Source organism: Oryza glaberrima, chromosome 1, assembly GCF_000147395.1.
Source record: "Oryza glaberrima chromosome 1, OglaRS2, whole genome shotgun sequence".
Taxonomy (NCBI): domain Eukaryota; kingdom Viridiplantae; phylum Streptophyta; class Magnoliopsida; order Poales; family Poaceae; genus Oryza; species Oryza glaberrima.
In genome coordinates this window covers 11,588,310-11,604,054 of record NC_068326.1, presented here as the reverse complement: position 1 = coordinate 11,604,054, position 15,745 = coordinate 11,588,310, and the positions used below count along the sequence as shown (strand labels likewise).

The 15,745-nt window shown below is 38.8% G+C and overlaps 2 protein-coding genes and 1 long non-coding RNA gene across 3 annotated transcripts; 2 read left to right on the top strand and 1 right to left on the bottom strand.

Annotated features, from left to right (window-relative positions):
- The first annotated feature begins 1,720 nt into the window (after window positions 1–1,720).
- LOC127754564 (F-box protein SKIP23-like) lies at window positions 1,721–3,779 on the top strand. The gene is made up of 3 exons (XM_052280143.1): window positions 1,721–1,911; window positions 2,039–3,381; window positions 3,637–3,779. Exons 2-3 carry the CDS (start codon window positions 2,115–2,117, stop codon window positions 3,645–3,647), a joined length of 1,278 nt encoding a protein of 425 aa, XP_052136103.1. The 5' UTR covers window positions 1,721–1,911; window positions 2,039–2,114; the 3' UTR covers window positions 3,648–3,779.
- Window positions 3,780–3,899: 120 nt separating this feature from the next.
- On the top strand, window positions 3,900–10,333 carry LOC127754572 (uncharacterized). The gene is made up of 2 exons (XM_052280152.1): window positions 3,900–4,815; window positions 5,772–10,333. The coding sequence occupies exons 1-2, from the start codon at window positions 4,033–4,035 to the stop codon at window positions 5,805–5,807; spliced, it is 819 nt and encodes a 272-aa protein (XP_052136112.1). The 5' UTR covers window positions 3,900–4,032; the 3' UTR covers window positions 5,808–10,333.
- A 1,656-nt stretch (window positions 10,334–11,989) lies between these two features.
- On the bottom strand, window positions 11,990–14,700 carry LOC127755718 (uncharacterized). The gene is made up of 3 exons (XR_008013053.1): window positions 14,204–14,700; window positions 13,473–13,550; window positions 11,990–12,633 (listed from the first exon to the last, which is right to left on the bottom strand). It is a non-coding gene; the product is annotated as an uncharacterized LOC127755718 (long non-coding RNA).
- Window positions 14,701–15,745: the final 1,045 nt, after the last annotated feature.

The following is a 15,745-nucleotide window of genomic DNA, read 5'->3' as shown; positions in this document are numbered from 1 at the left end:
GGCCCCCACTAACGCTGTCATATGAAAGCCACCACAACCTTTCATTTCATGAAGCCATTGCTGTAGCCCACTACCGAAATCGTCAAGTGAAGCCATAGATGCATCCCCTATCCTCTAGATTCACCGTCGATGCTCTTACCGAGCCACCATCGAAGATGTTGGGGAGGAGAGGGAAAGGAGGAGGTTTATGGAGTGCTAGGGATTGCTTTCGGCCGCCATCTGCAGCATGCCCGAAGCATGATGGTCGTTGGCGAGAGATAGAGAGAGAAGGAAGCCAACAAGTCACTGACAAGTGGGATCCATATTAAAGAAAGTTGTGTAAAAACTATCCCAAAAAGGTAGACTGAATCGTTATTGATAATTGAGAGTGGCTGTATACGAAGTTTTATGGTTGAGGGAGGAAACTTAGACTCAGCTATTATTAATCAATGTAGTACTAATATACACTTCCTCTGTTTTTAATAGATGACACTGTTAACTTTTTATCATATGTTTGACCATTGATCAACGACATAATCTTTACTATTATAAAAATTGAAGATGTTTTTAAGAAGATTTTGGTACGTTATCCATATTTGAGTAGGTTTTTTTAATCGGTAAATCTAATTGGAGAGGCCTCTCCAATTAGTCTTAACCAGAGACACCCACGTGCTACTACTTAATCCATTGAGCAAGTAGAAGAAATATTCCCATCATCTATGCTTCAAATAAAATTTTCTCTTAAATTACTCATCCAATTTATAATCCGATTACACCATTGTGTTCGTAATAATTAAATCTTTACAACAAGATCTCACATGATTATATTTTGATGAAAAATCACAAATTACTTTTATGATATGTATAAATTACTTTTAGATTTCACTAAGTTACTTCTTAGACATATAAAAGTAAATTCAGTAAAGTCTAAAAGTAATTTACATATATTATAGAAGTAACTTATAACAAAAAAGAAAGTAATTTTAATTAATGTCTTTTTTTCATTGAACAAATTATCATATATATAAAAGTTACTTTTAGATTTGATTAAAATACTTCCTATACATTCATAATGCTCTGAGGTGATTACTTTTATTATTATTTTAGTTAATTTCATAATTTGTGCTGATTAATTTAATTTCTAGATAGAGTCATGTTTTTATCTCTACAACGGATTTACTTTAAATGACATGCCAAAGTTACCTTCGTTTTGTTCTAAGTTACTTCTATAATATATGTAAATTACTTTTAGGTTTTACTGAATTTACTTTTATATATCTAAGAAGTAATTTAGACATATTATAAAAGTAATCTGTGATTTTTCATCAAAATATAATCATGTGAGATCTTGTTCTAAAGATTTAATTGTTATGAACACGACGGTGCAATCGGATCGTAGATCAGATGAGTAGTTTAAGAGAAAATTGTATTTAAAGTATAGGTGGATAATGTCTCTTATAGATAAAGTGGTAGCTGGTTTACCACTAGCTAGTTACGTCTTTTTTTAATTATATCCGTGGTCAATCGCGTGGTTTGCGTGGGAATAGGAACCAGCAAGCTGCAAGCTTTCGAACTTTAGTCCGACTCCAATTTTGCGAAACTGCTAGTAAAACGCAGACGCCGAGGGAAGCCACATGGGGATTTTTTTTCCCGGTTTTTTAGGGAATGGTTTTCCACGGTTTTCTTTTTTCGGTTTTTATCTTTTCTTTTTTTCTTTTTAATTCGGAACCGTAGGATATCATCAGACTATCGGTGCGACGGTGGATTCGGCGAGACGTGTTGGACTCGCAGGTTGTCGAACTCCCTCTTCCGCTCCGCCGCAACCACTCCCGTCTCCATCCTTCCCAAACCGCAACGGCGACGAACGTTAACGCGGCCGCCGGCGGTGGGGGTATCCGCCGAGACTCAGTGACCGCGGCGCCGCAGCTTCAGGTCAGAATAGTTCTCTCTTCTCCACTTCTCCTCTCGGAATTAGAACCCTAGTATTGTTACAAGTTCTGCAGCGGTGTAGGGTTTTGCTAGGGTTTAGCTGTGCAATGAACCTCTGTTTATGAATCAGGGCAACAAGGAATCTGTGGAATTCAATTTTTCTGCGGGATATCGGCAAGGGAGGGGATTAATTGATTGATTGGTCGATGGAGGAGGCTTCTGTTACAGGGGAATTGTTGGAGCAAGAAGCTCCATCTTCAACCTCCGGTGTCGATTGGTCCCAGCTTCCGGCGGACTTGCTCGTCTGCATCTTCGGCGTGCTGGAGGTCCCGGATGTCTTCAGTTCCGGTGTGGTTTGCCGCGCCTGGCATGCCAACTTTCTGAAGGCCCGCCGCCTTGGCATTTGCTCCAGTAACCCCGGGCCCTGCCTCGTGTTCTCTTCCGGCGACCGTGATCCTAGCGTGGCCACCCTGCACAGCCTCACCACGGGGAAGAACTACTATGTAACCATGCCGGACCCTCCTTTCCGTACCCGCTACATCGTTGGGTCTTCCCATGGCTGGCTTATTACCGCCGATGAGCGGTCCAATCTGCTCCTTGTCAATCCTGCGACTCAGGCTCAGATCCCCATGCCGCCACCGGAGACAATAGCGAATGTCAGGATACGTTGCAATGGTGAGGGAGTGCCACATGGCTATGATCTTTTTAAATTGGATATGTCATCACGAGATTTTGATACTGAAACAGAGCCAGATGATCTTTCCTGGGAAGAAGGCCGGTTTTACTTCTACACGAGGGTTGTCCTGTCAGCAGATCCATCCAGTGGAAACTGCACTGTAATGATCCTGCACTTGCTACGTAATCTCCTTTTCTTTGCAAGGGTGGGTGACACTCATTGGACCTGGATCAATGTTAATGAGCTATGTTGGAACTATCATGATGTTTTGTACAATGACGATGATAGATTGTTCTATGCAATCCGAGGCAATGGTGATGTTCATGCTATCAATACAAATGGACCCTCTCCAATATTAAGGGTTGTCTTAGACGCCAAGAGCTCACTCGTCGATTGTGCCAAGTACATTGTTCTGTCAGAATTGGGTGATCTTCTTCAAGTATGGAGGTATCATCACTATGTTAATAATAATAAGGAGAGGAGGACCAGTGAATTGGTTGTTTATAAGGTTGATCTTGTTGAACACAAGCTTGTTGAACTTAAGGATTTTGAAGGCCATGCATTGTTTATTGGTTTCAATAGCTCCTTCTTCCTACGAGAAGAAGATTTCCCCATGTTGACTCCAAATAGTGTCTACTGTACAGATGATACAGTTACTTATATTTGTCATTCAAGGTTTGGCTTTCGAGAGGTTAGTGCCTTCCATTTGGAAGATAGTAGTTTCACCGATCTGCTACCTATTGGCTCACGGTTGAATTGGCCACCTCCTGTTTGGTTTAGGCCATCATTTTCTAAAGGTAAATAGAACCATTGCTTCGAGTGTTACATATTTCTGTTTATTTACATCTCTATCTATTCATATTCTCTTGTGATAGGTTATATAACTATTTTGCAAGTTATATTGGCAATAGGGAACTTTTGATTGAAACAGTGAGCTTTGGCTATACATCACTTAGATCCATCAACTTTTGTAGTTTTTTCATGTTTTGTTAGAGCAATCTTTTGATTTAGTACCACGTTCAGTTTCTCAGATCTTTCTGTTCGTTTTTCAGGTCCACTATGACATAATTCTGCAGATTGATTGATCTGATCAATGGAGCAGGTTTCTTCTTCTGTTACCGGTGAATTACTAGAGCATGAAGCTCCACCTTCGACCCCCGGTCTTGATTGGTCCCAGCTTCCTGCGGACCTTCTCATCTGCATCCTTGGCACGCTGGAGATTCCAGATATTTTCAGCTCCGGCGTGGTTTGCCGCTCGTGGCATGCCAGCTATCTAGAGGCTTGCCGCCTCGGTATTTGCTCCAATAACCCTGGGCCCTGCCTCGTTTTCTCGTCCAGCGACCGTGATCCTAGCGTCACCACACTTCACAGCCTCACCACGGGGAAGGATCACTATGTAACCATGCCGGACCCTCCTTTCCGTACACGTTACATTGTCGGATCCTCCCATGGAGCGGTCTAATCTGCTCCTTGTCAATCATGCGACTCAGGCACAGATCACCATGCCGCCACCGGAGACAATAGCAAATGTCAGGATACGTTGCAATGGTGAGGGTGTGCCAGATGGCTATGATCTTTTTACAATGGATATGTCATCACGAGATTTTGATACTGAAACAGAGCCGGATGATCTTTCCTGGGAAGAAGGCCGATTTTATTTCTATAAGAGGGTTGTTCTGACAGCAGATCCATCCAGTAGAAACTGCACAGTAATGATCCTGCACCTGCTAGATGATTTCCTTTCCTATGCAAGGGTGGGTGACAATCATTGGACCTGGATCGATGTTGATGAGCTATGTTGCTGCTATCATGATGTTTTGTACAAGGACGACGATAGATTGTTCTCTGCAATCCGAGCCACTGGTGATGTTCATGCTATTGATACCAATGGACCCTCTCCAATGTTACGGGTCGTCCTAGACCCCAAGAATTCACTCATCAATAATACCAAGTATATTGTTCTGTCAGAATCAGGTGATCTTCAAGTATGGAGGTATTATAAACACGTCAATAACGACAGGAGGACCAGAGAATTGATTGTCTATAAGGTTGACCTTGGTGAACAAAAGCTTGCTGAACTTAAGGATTTTGATGGTCGTGCGCTATTTATTGGTTTCAATAGCTCGTTCTTCCTACGGGTAGAAGATTTCCCAATGTTAGCTCCAAATAGTGTCTACTGTACAGATGATTCAATGGAATATATTTATTGTGTGAGGTTTGGTTTCCGAGAGGTTGGTGCCTTCCATTTGGATGATAGTAGCTTCACCGATCAGCTTATTGGCTCACGGTTGAATTGGCCATCTCCTATTTGGTTTTGGCCATCATTTACAAAAGTTAATTAGATTTATTGCTTCAAGTTTTACATATTTCAATTTGTTTACATCTCTGTAATTTGCTATTGCATACCCTATTAATAATAGAACTCTGGTGGTAGTTTACAAGTTAGTATATGTAATGCTGCTACTGCCTAACAATATAGTTGGAAATGTAACAGATGCATTACTGAAATCATGGAAATCACTACAAACTATGTATAAAAAATTTAAAATATTGTCAACACAACATATGCAATGGAGGTGCTATAATACGCCATGTATTATTTTTTAAAAATCGAACTTGATTCTCTTTAGAAGGGTTGAAACTCAGAAAGAAATAAAGGAATAATACTAAAATGTTCCAACTTCACTTTGTTCTGTCAACACTATTCATGTTTCTGTTTTTTAATTATATGTATTCTATTCCAAACAACACTGAGCATTATCTTCAAATTTTTACATGTGTGTATATAATAGTATGTCCTTCTACTTAAGTTAACTTTTTGAGAATTTTCTTAGAATGTTTACATGGTTTATTGCGAGGTCTCCATGATTCACTGAATTTGTGGTTTTCACCTATAATCCCCTGCTATATGAATATGTTATTATCCGTCTAAGGTGGCATCTCTAAAATTAATAAATACCTCCCAACTATTTATTTGATTGTTACAAAGATTATGCAAAATGGAGACACAGAACTTTTTATTTAAACCGTGACCTTTGTTTATACATCCACTTAGATCCATTAACATTGTAGTATTTCCATAGTGTTCTAGACCAATCTTTTGATTTTTAAACTTGTTTCCGCAGCATCACATTCAGTTTCTCAAATAAAGTCAGACTCATGGTGATGCCTTTTGATTGTTTTTCAGGTCATCTTTCTAGTAATTCTGGAGATTGAGTCATGAATACATTAATTTAGCGTGGATATCTGTACGGTCTTGCTCTAGAATAATTTGTAAACAGTGGCGCGCTACCTTGTGTTATTGTCATGTTCAACAATAATCATGCTAATCATGTCTTGACTGTGAGAACATTGTTATTTTAGTCTGCATGAATGAAAGTCATGCATTTTTTTCACTTCTTGGAGCTTCCCTCTGTTTATGATAACCGAATCTCTCATAATTTTTACTACTTAAAAAGAGCCTTATGGTGATTGTGAGACCGTCACGTGGTATGCCATACTTCCCTCCCTCCCTCTCTTAGTCTGTTTGTGCTGCCATGTGGGCCTGGACGTGAAAATCGTTTGGCGTTGGGCTCAAGGTGAAGGAGGCAGTGGCAGTCATGATGGAGTTGTGAGCCATCTGCCGCACGATCATGGGCGACTGTGCCGACGACAGTATCCTGCGGCCTCGCCGCAGAACTGGAAGGAGGTCGAAAACAACAGCAACACGCTCGCCGCCGAGTCCAAGGTCAACACCTCTGATGACACCACGTCCGCCGCCATGCTGGTGATCTCAGGCTGGGGCCTCATGAAATCGGATACCAACTTCACCAAGGTCGACAAGGCCACCCAGGTAGCCTCCCCTCTCCATTTCTCCCTTTGTGCCTGCAGCTTGCTTCTTGAAGGGACTCAGATCTGTGGTTATTATGCTGGATTTCCAGTCAGGCTTTCATAATAGCTTGAGGTGCATTCTGTTTGCAGCGCAGCTAGGGGATCGTTACAGTGGTAACCAATCCAGTAGGTTACTAGGTTCATGATGCAGTATCATGGAAATAAAAAACATTTATGGGGGATTGATGTAACTGGAATTGCTGGAGTTTTGGAAATTTTTGGGGGAAATTTTGCTAAATGAAAAAAAAAATTGAATTTTTCGGCCGAAGGAATCAGCGAATATCCTGTTGAGGGACCGATAAACCTAAAAGTATGGAAATTTCTAATGAAAATATGGAACACTTATCTAGATGGTTTACATGCATCATGCATTTGGTCTGTAAAATTGAGAAAACAAATACTTGATCTTTGCTTAGTTTTTCTTAAGTTTAATTATGAACTCTTAATACTGCATTTACAGTCTATGCACATGGTATTTGGGTGTGAAACTACAGGAAACTGGGTAGATCATTGCCATTGTCTGGTGAAGATTGCAGAGGGGAAGTATGTGGCTGTCCAGATTTTCTCAAACCCACTGGGATGGCAATTGCTGGGAAATCTGTTTTAAACTATCCCTCTATTTCAGTCTATTGATCAAATATTTTCTCCTACCTTTTATATCAAGTTCAAAATGTTTATGTGGCATATTTGCAGATTTATGGCTTAGTTCAGCGTGGTTGATGATGATGAAGTTGCAGATAAAGCATTCTTCTAATTGTCTTGATGATGGTGGAGTTGCTTGCTTGGCTCATGTACATGGTCATGTTTTGCCAGGTAAGTTCCATCTGAATTCATTGAGTGCTTTCACATTTTTTAGATTCAGTTCAGTAATTTTCTTAATAACACAGTGGAAGAGAACAAAAAAAGTGTTTTCACAAAGTGTACAGAACAAAAGAGTCGCTCCGTTTGTTGATAATTCTGTGAATTGTACTGACAAAGGGGAGAAATGTAGTGCGAGCTTAAATAATGTGGCATGCATTCTAATGGTTCTTTTCAGAACTTTACTGTGTTGTTGGAAAGAGAGTATAGAATATGTGATAAGAAAAATTATTATGAACTTATTATATCCACTACAAGTCTACATCATAGCATAATCCAAATAGGAAAATTATACCATGTGGGTAGCAGTTTGGTAGTAAAATTTATAGAGTAAAGTCCATCACCGGTCCCTAAACTTGTACCGTTGTGTCATCCCGGTCCCTAAACTCGCAAATTGACCGTTCAGGTCCTCAAACTTGTTCGACTATGTCATCCCGGTCTCTAAACTTGCAGATCACTCATTTAGATCCTCCAATTTGTTCAGTTGTGTCACCCCGGTCCCTAAACAGGACGGTCTAAAAATTTTATATCAAAAAATAATTCATAACTTTTTCATGTGAACTCTAATGAAGACAAACTTTATATCAAAATTATAGCCCTCGACGCGACCTACAACTTTGTAGTTGAAAAGTTTTTGAATTAAAACTTTTTAGGGTCCCAAAATATTGCTGCATGTTTATAGATTTTGAAATTTTAATTTTAAAATGTATTGGGACAAAAAATGACTTAAAATAAAAAAAATTCAACTACAAAGTTGTAGATCGCGTCGAGGGCTACAAGTTTGATATAAAGTTTGTCTTCATTAGAGTTCACATGAAAAAGTTATGAATTATTTTTAAATATAAAGTCTTTAGACCGTCCTATTTGACCCAGATGATATTGAAATCCAAGTTTAGAGATCAGGGTGACACAACTAAACAAGTTGGATGACCTAAACGAGTGATCTGCAAGTTTAGGGACCGGAATGACACAGTCGAACAAGTTTGAGGATCTGAACGGTCGATTTGCGAGTTTAGGGACCGGGATGACACAGCGGTATAAGTTTAGGGACCAGTGATGGACTTTACTCAAATTTATATATTTCTTTTTTTGAAGATGATGGCATTGACCTTAAGTGTTCCTTTTTTTATTACTATATAAATATATTTTCCTTGGATGTTAGATTTTGATAATGTGGAAATATGAAGACAATATTAAGAAATGTTACAGATCAATATTCTCCTTGCCGCTGATCACTTCTCGCCATAAAAAAAAGATATGATGACTGTATTACATATTTTTGGCTGGTTGTCTTTTATTTTTTATAACAAAAAAATGTGGGTTACCTGGGGAGCCAGCAAGAGTACTCTGAGCAGCAGCAGCACAGTATAACAAGTGCTTGTCGAAGGAGGCTAATTAAGAAATTTCGATAGGCGGACATCACCAAAGAAGTATTTTGTTCTGTTCAATGTAGGTATGATGACCAAATTGACACATGTACATGCTAATGATCCTTTTTCAATTATGCCTCAATTCTATTTATTAGGCATTTTTCTCAATTCTATTTATTAGGCATTATTCTTTTATTGCACCCTTTTGGTTACTAACTATTGTGTTTTCTCTCTAAATCACTGATGAGGAAGAGATGGGTTTATTTGCAGGGTGTTTTTTTTTACGAATGATGTTCAGGTGGTTTTGAATAAGTTATTGGCAGATTAGTTTTGAATAAGTTATTGGCAGATTTAGCTTGGCTCTGTACTCACTGATCACAGGCTTATCAAACTGTGTTAATATGGCATATAAATATAGCTCTAGAGAAATACGTATTGTTTTGTCTAAGGGATATGTTTTCCAATGGGGTTCACTGCAAATTGGTGTTCTGTGTTGGTCAGAAACAAAGGAGTTTGTTTCTCTCATTGTGGGATCTGGTAAGCAAGAATTTAAGTGTCATCATAGAAAAGAACGGAGTTTGTTTCTCTCATTGTGGGATCTGGTAAGCAAAAATTTAAGTGTGTCATCATAGAAAAGAGCTGGTTGTAGGGTAAAATTAATGTGAAAACATGAATCTTTTGAATAAATTGATTATACTTAACTTTCATTGCAATCTTTTGATAGAAGAATTTATCTGCTGCCACCTACCGTTGAGGGGAAATCTGTCCATGTAATTGTAGACCATCGCTTATCTACGTTGTAACTATGGTTGTGGCAACACTTCACTATATATGCAAGAGCTAAATCTTATACCATATGGACATCTAAAAAAAATCTTGGACCACGGAAGTACATGTTCCATTGTTCTCTTTTTATCATGGTTATGCCTTTAAGACAATATATGAAAATGCATCCTTTTCCATTTTTCTCTTTTTATCACTACATTTAAAATGCCCCTTGCTGGCGTCGTGTGGCCTCTCCCTCTACAGGTAACAGGTTGGTCTCCTCGTCGCCGTCGCACTCCCTCTACTATCCTTGCATCCTCTGCGCCATCGTCCTAGTCCGGCATGCTCCTACTCTAGCATTTGTTTGCTATATGTATATATTTTGGGCATGTCTCGCATCCGGTCGTTGCTCTAGCATTTGATTTGTAGAGTGCGGATGTGTATAATAGTACAATTTCACAAGCCTTCTGTCCCAGGTACATTTGAATGCTGAACGAATTTTAGGGATGTAAATGCTTTGGAACAGTAAATGTTGTGTGGTACAACAAAATTCTTGATTTTTTTGTATTTTGAGTGAATACATCTCAAAGCTCATTTGATAGCTAGATTATTTTTCCATGATGCAAAATCATTCGGTACAAAATAGCATGCTGTGCAAGTAAATGTAGCACTACAAGATATCATCATTTTTTTCCCTTGTACTGTATGTAAGAAAATATGTTCCACACTTCCTCGTTGTCTGTGCACTTGATCTACATTGAATATTTTCTTTTCAATTTTTTATTTGGTCACTGGATTTTTTTTTCTTTCTAAAGAGTATGCATGTGTATGATACATGAGCTGGATGTGCCATATAAATTTGAATGTTGAACGGATATTTTGGGATGTAAATGTTTGGGAAGATTAATTTTTGTGTTGCATAACAAATTCCTATTTTTTTGTTTTTCAGTAAATGCATCTCAAAGCTCATTTACTACAAGGTATCATCTTGTTTCCTTGTATGAGAAAATGTGTATCAGTATGTGCACAGCGCACTTGATGTACATTGAACATTTACTTTTCTTTTATCTATTTTTTAGAGAAACGAGTATATGCGAATCAAACTCTGCCGGTAGATAGGGGATGCAAATGGACTTATTTCCAATGCAAAATGCATGGCAGAGCATAGAGGATGCACCAAGTATGCGGGCCGGCCTTGCAATCCAAACTGTGGGCTTATTGTGAGCCCGGCCAATCCAGCCAACTGGGCCCTTCAGGCTTAGGATAGGAAAAGGGAAAAGCTTCTTCTCCCCACATCGCCACATCGGTCCGCCTCGCCTCGCCCTCCCCTCGGTCCACCACCGCAAGATTAGGGTAACACCTCTCCTCCGCCGCTGCCGCCCGCGAGGATGTCAGTTGTCAGACGACAAGGTGGACGCTCGGAGGTGGGAGTTCGACCGGGTTTCGTATCAGATGGTCCCGGTCTACACGTCGTCGAAGGAAGAGGCGGAGACGGATGAAGGCGCGAAAGTTAATGTGGTGCTCGGTGTTGACGGCTGTTAAGTACAAAATTCTCGCCGTCAATACCTGTATAAAACCATAAAAATAAAGCATCCAACATAATGGTTGGATTTATTTCTAACCATTTCTACGAGTGTTGGTGTTGATTCGTATGCAGGTAATCAACCACCAAAGTCAGGAGAGAATGAGCATGAAGAATGCAAATATATTTGTGCTGATGGACCCACATGGTTTTGATTTACAACATATAAAATGTGCAATCATTTTGAGCCAAAACATGGTGTACCATAAAGTGGGGCCCACATGTCAGCATCTTGAAGAAGGGTGTGGGCCAGGGGAGCCACTCTTGGTTCGGCCGAACCCCCAGTTGGCCCAATCCAGCCCTACTTCGGCAAGACAGTTACTACCGACTTCCCAATAACGGTTATGGCCGTTTCTACTAGTAGAAACCGTCATAGAGAGGACACTTGGCAAGAGAAAGATATGAAGATGCTCTTTGGATTCTATTGAGAATATTCCTTAGCATATCCACTCTCTCAAGTCACCTCCACACTATCAATAACCCTCTCCTTCCTCATTCTCACACACCCAAAGCATGAGCTGAATTACAAGAGGCTCTATTGTTATTGTACTTTATTGTATACTAGATTAGGGAGAGAGTAGAGTAGAGGAAGTCGGATGAATTCCGGAGTTGTCAATAATCACTACTACAGAACAGAGCTATTGTAGCACAAACTTGTAACACGTGACTAAATGTGTTACAGGGGAATACTGCAGTAGCACATAGTATATGTTACATAGAAAGGTTGTAACACATACTACATCCAGTGTGAAACAGTGTTACAGGAAGGACTGCAGTAGCATATAATAAATGTTACTAAGGCTGTTTACCAGTGTATTTGTAGTACCTTCGGACTTTGAGCATATAAGAATGAACAACTGCTCGTATATTGATTTTGAAAGTCATTTTATAGAGTTATTATAGACCTAACTAGAGTTATCTAAGAATTGATCATTAAAAAGTTTATGCTATTTAAAAGTTTCTTTAAGAGTTTGACCACCATATATAGATAACAACATTTTATCACCAACCAATTGAAGCAAGTGGTGATTTTGAACATTTTTCATGTAGCTTCAGCTGTTAATATTCATCAATAGGGGAAAAAATGGCAGAAAGTGAAATAACTACCATAGTACATGTTATTTCACTCTCCAATTTGTTTAAAATTAATCACTTATAATACTACATAGAAAAAAAATGTTGTATAGGCTGATCAGAAGGGATGATTTTTTTTGTCACACTCACAAGTGACATCTGCATAATATATAAAAAAAGAAAATGTAAAACTAAATGGATAAATGTATTTGTAAAGGAAACCAGTATTCTATGAATGGAGAAACTCAAGCTGTTCTAATCGAGTTCAGCTCCAACAGGAAGCTCAAAACGTTGAAACACAGCATGCATATTTGAGAAATGTATTTGTATTTAACATATTGGAACACCAAAATGTAAGGCGCGTAGAACTTGAAACCTGAAAATGAAAAGTGAAGTTTTAATTAGCATTGAGTTGCTATAATATAAATAGATGCGAGTTCCAAAAAAAATCAGATATTGGTTGTCACTTGTGAGCACTATTCATCTAAAAAAACACTTTAAAGTGCAAACAGGCGTGTAGAACTTGAAACCTGAAAATGAAAAGTGAAGTTTTAATTAGCATTGAGTTGCTATAATATAAATAGATGCGAGTTCCAAAAAAAAATCAGATATTGGTTGTCACTTGTGAGCACTATTCATCTAAGAAAAAACACTTTAAAGTGCAAACATGAAGAACAAATCCAGGTTAGAGTCATGAATTGTGGGCATTGTTTTGTAAAGAGAAAAAAAATCATGTCTAGCATCCAGTTTTATTTTATTTTGCAATTTGCAATGCTCAATCACTGCCAAGACCATAGAAGCAAATACGTATTCATCTTGTAGTGTTCATCCTCAAATCACTGTCAAGATCACCATTTTCTTATTCACTATCATTCATTTTAAGATGTAAACATTATACATTGCTGATTTAATCCAAATGAACCTACTGCCATGCCCCACATAGAGTTTCACCCATTCATTCAAGCCTTCCAATAAACAATTGGCATGAACATGGATTTCAATAATTTCTCTCAAGATATGTATGACTGGAAAGCCCCACATAGAGTTTCACCCATTCATTCAAGCCTTCCAATAAACAATTGGCATGAACATGGATTTCAATAATTTCTCTCAAGATATGTATGACTGGAAAGCCCCACATAGAGTTTCACCCATTCATTCAAGCCTTCCAATAAACAATTGGCATGAACATGGATTTCAATAATTTCTCTCAAGATATGTATGAATGGAAAGCATATATCAGTAGTAATTAAGAATGGCATGACATTAGCAATATAAGCTAAATTAAACTATTATATCTGCCGATAATCTCAACTGCAAGATCCAGTATGATCCAGTACAATATTGCAAACAATAGATGTTTACTTACCATTTAGCTAGGTGGTGACTAGTGAGAGGGACAGGTCTTGTTGGCTCTGAAATCAAATTGTGCTTGTTCTCCATGGCCCTGCAGACCAAATACATACTTTCAGATTATTAACGGACATGCACCTAGAAGCCAATGAGGATCAAGATTCTCAAGCATAATGTGCTTCCAAGAACATGTTCATTTGAATTGCAAATCTTAAATTTCCAACCATGAAACAAATTAATTAACATTGTATAAATCGCAAATGATTTTCGAAGCACCACTAACCCAATAAGAAACTGAGATACATCCAGGACTCATTAATTCCTGATTGGAAACAGATCTATTATGACATTGTGAACTTAACTGAAAAGCTACAAATATACTGACCGAAACTAATCAATGGAAAAGAGCACATCTCATATAAAAATTTGGTAAATTGCACTAAGAAAAATCAGTACTGAATTGCATGAATATTGATAGGAAATCAAAAGGTGGAAAATTCTAGAAATATGTTGTTCTTAAAAATAAAACTTAGGTGCATACAACTGCTACCGTTGAAATCTCACAGATTGATGCAGAAAATTTTAGCTCTTAGACACCTTACACAAAGTTGGCTCGAACACACTTGATGTCTTAATGCAGCACGATTGGAAGAGTTTGGACCCAAATTTTATTTATGTAATGATCCATTGGAGAAAACATTGACAATACGAGTAACAATTCCAACTGAAAATCTGAGAACTTCTGACCTCTTGGTGCGGGGGCATGTGGCTGGTCACCGCACTGTTTGTCCTCTGCATCACGGCGCAGGCCATGTCTCTGCCAGCACGGCTGTTGGATCTCGAGGCCGCCGTTGCCTGAGACCTCTTCTCTGGTACGGCCCGAGCCCCCTCCGTGGCTTCATCCGTGCCTCCACAGGCCTCCGGCAGGGTCTGCTCGACCTCGGCAGCTCGGCTCCGCTCCCGCCGCCGGGGTCGCCTGGTGGGGTTCATCTCTCCCTCGCCTCCTGGATTTCTGCTCTAGGCCGGCCTGCTCCCACAGCCAACTCCACGTCTCCACCTTGGGCGCTCCGCCTCTCCTCCCTGGCTGTATGCTAAGGGGAGGCGAAGGGGCTCGTGAGTTGGGAGACGATTGGCACCAGGAGGAGGTATTTGAGGAAAGATTAGGCGCGTCAGGAGCAGGGATTTGGAGCGCAGGTAGTTTTGCTAAAGCAATGCGATTTGGCGCGATACAAGAATTTGCCGCCAAGAAGGTATATGGATTTGCCGCCACTGATAGAAACTGAAATTACGATTGAGTTGAGTGAATTGTTTTTCACGGAGAATTTTTTTATAAAAAAAATGACCGGCCCAAAAAAGTGCAAAGTTTTATATCGATGTAGCAGTAAAAAATAATAACTAGTTGGGTAACCCGCATAATTGCGCCGCTAGCACTAAAAAGTTATCTATTTTTACACATAATTCTACTTAAAATTTGTTAAATAGTTATCTCATCTGTCTGATCATCTTTGTGTTTCGTTTATAGTTTTATGTATTCCATCAACCACCACTATCTTTTTTTACAGGCTCGTTTCTCTTCTCCTCTTTTTGTCATTTGCTACCGTTGTGTTATAAACAAACGGTTTTATTTTATTTATAAATTTTATTCATACTTAAAATCTTCTTTTTATTTTTCTAATTTTCGAAATTTTATTGTGTTGTGTTCTAGATGGATTAATTGTTGTTTCAATATTTCTTTTCTTTTTTAGAATTTTAGTTATTTTAAAATTGTATGCCTATTCAAACTCTTCTTTTTTTTCTAATTTCATAATTTTTTATTTCATATTTGAATTAATCTCGTATTGGGTTCTTATACATACTCTTTTCTCAATATTGCTTATTTTTAATTACGAATTTTAGTTATTTCTAAATTATATTTCTACATGGATTATGTTTTTCTTTTCTCTGATTAATGGAAAATTTCTAGACTCCACAGCGGATGTGGTGCCTGCTTTTAAAGTTGTTTTTAAGTAATACAGTAGATAGATACTTTAAGACTTTCACCAGAAAAACAAAAAAAAAGAATTTTACCATCCTCATAAGCGGGCTTCACCCAAATACCATTATGTGAGTGAGCTTCGTTGAAATATCATTGTCAAGTGGTGCCTACATGCTAGAATACCCAAACAAGCAGAAATGCCGCTGGACCCACATGCTCATCATCGTCATCACCGGTTCCACGCGGTTGTTGGTGGCAGCTTCATATCCATTCACTTGTCATCGTCAGCCACCGAGTTGTTGCTTTCTACTGGA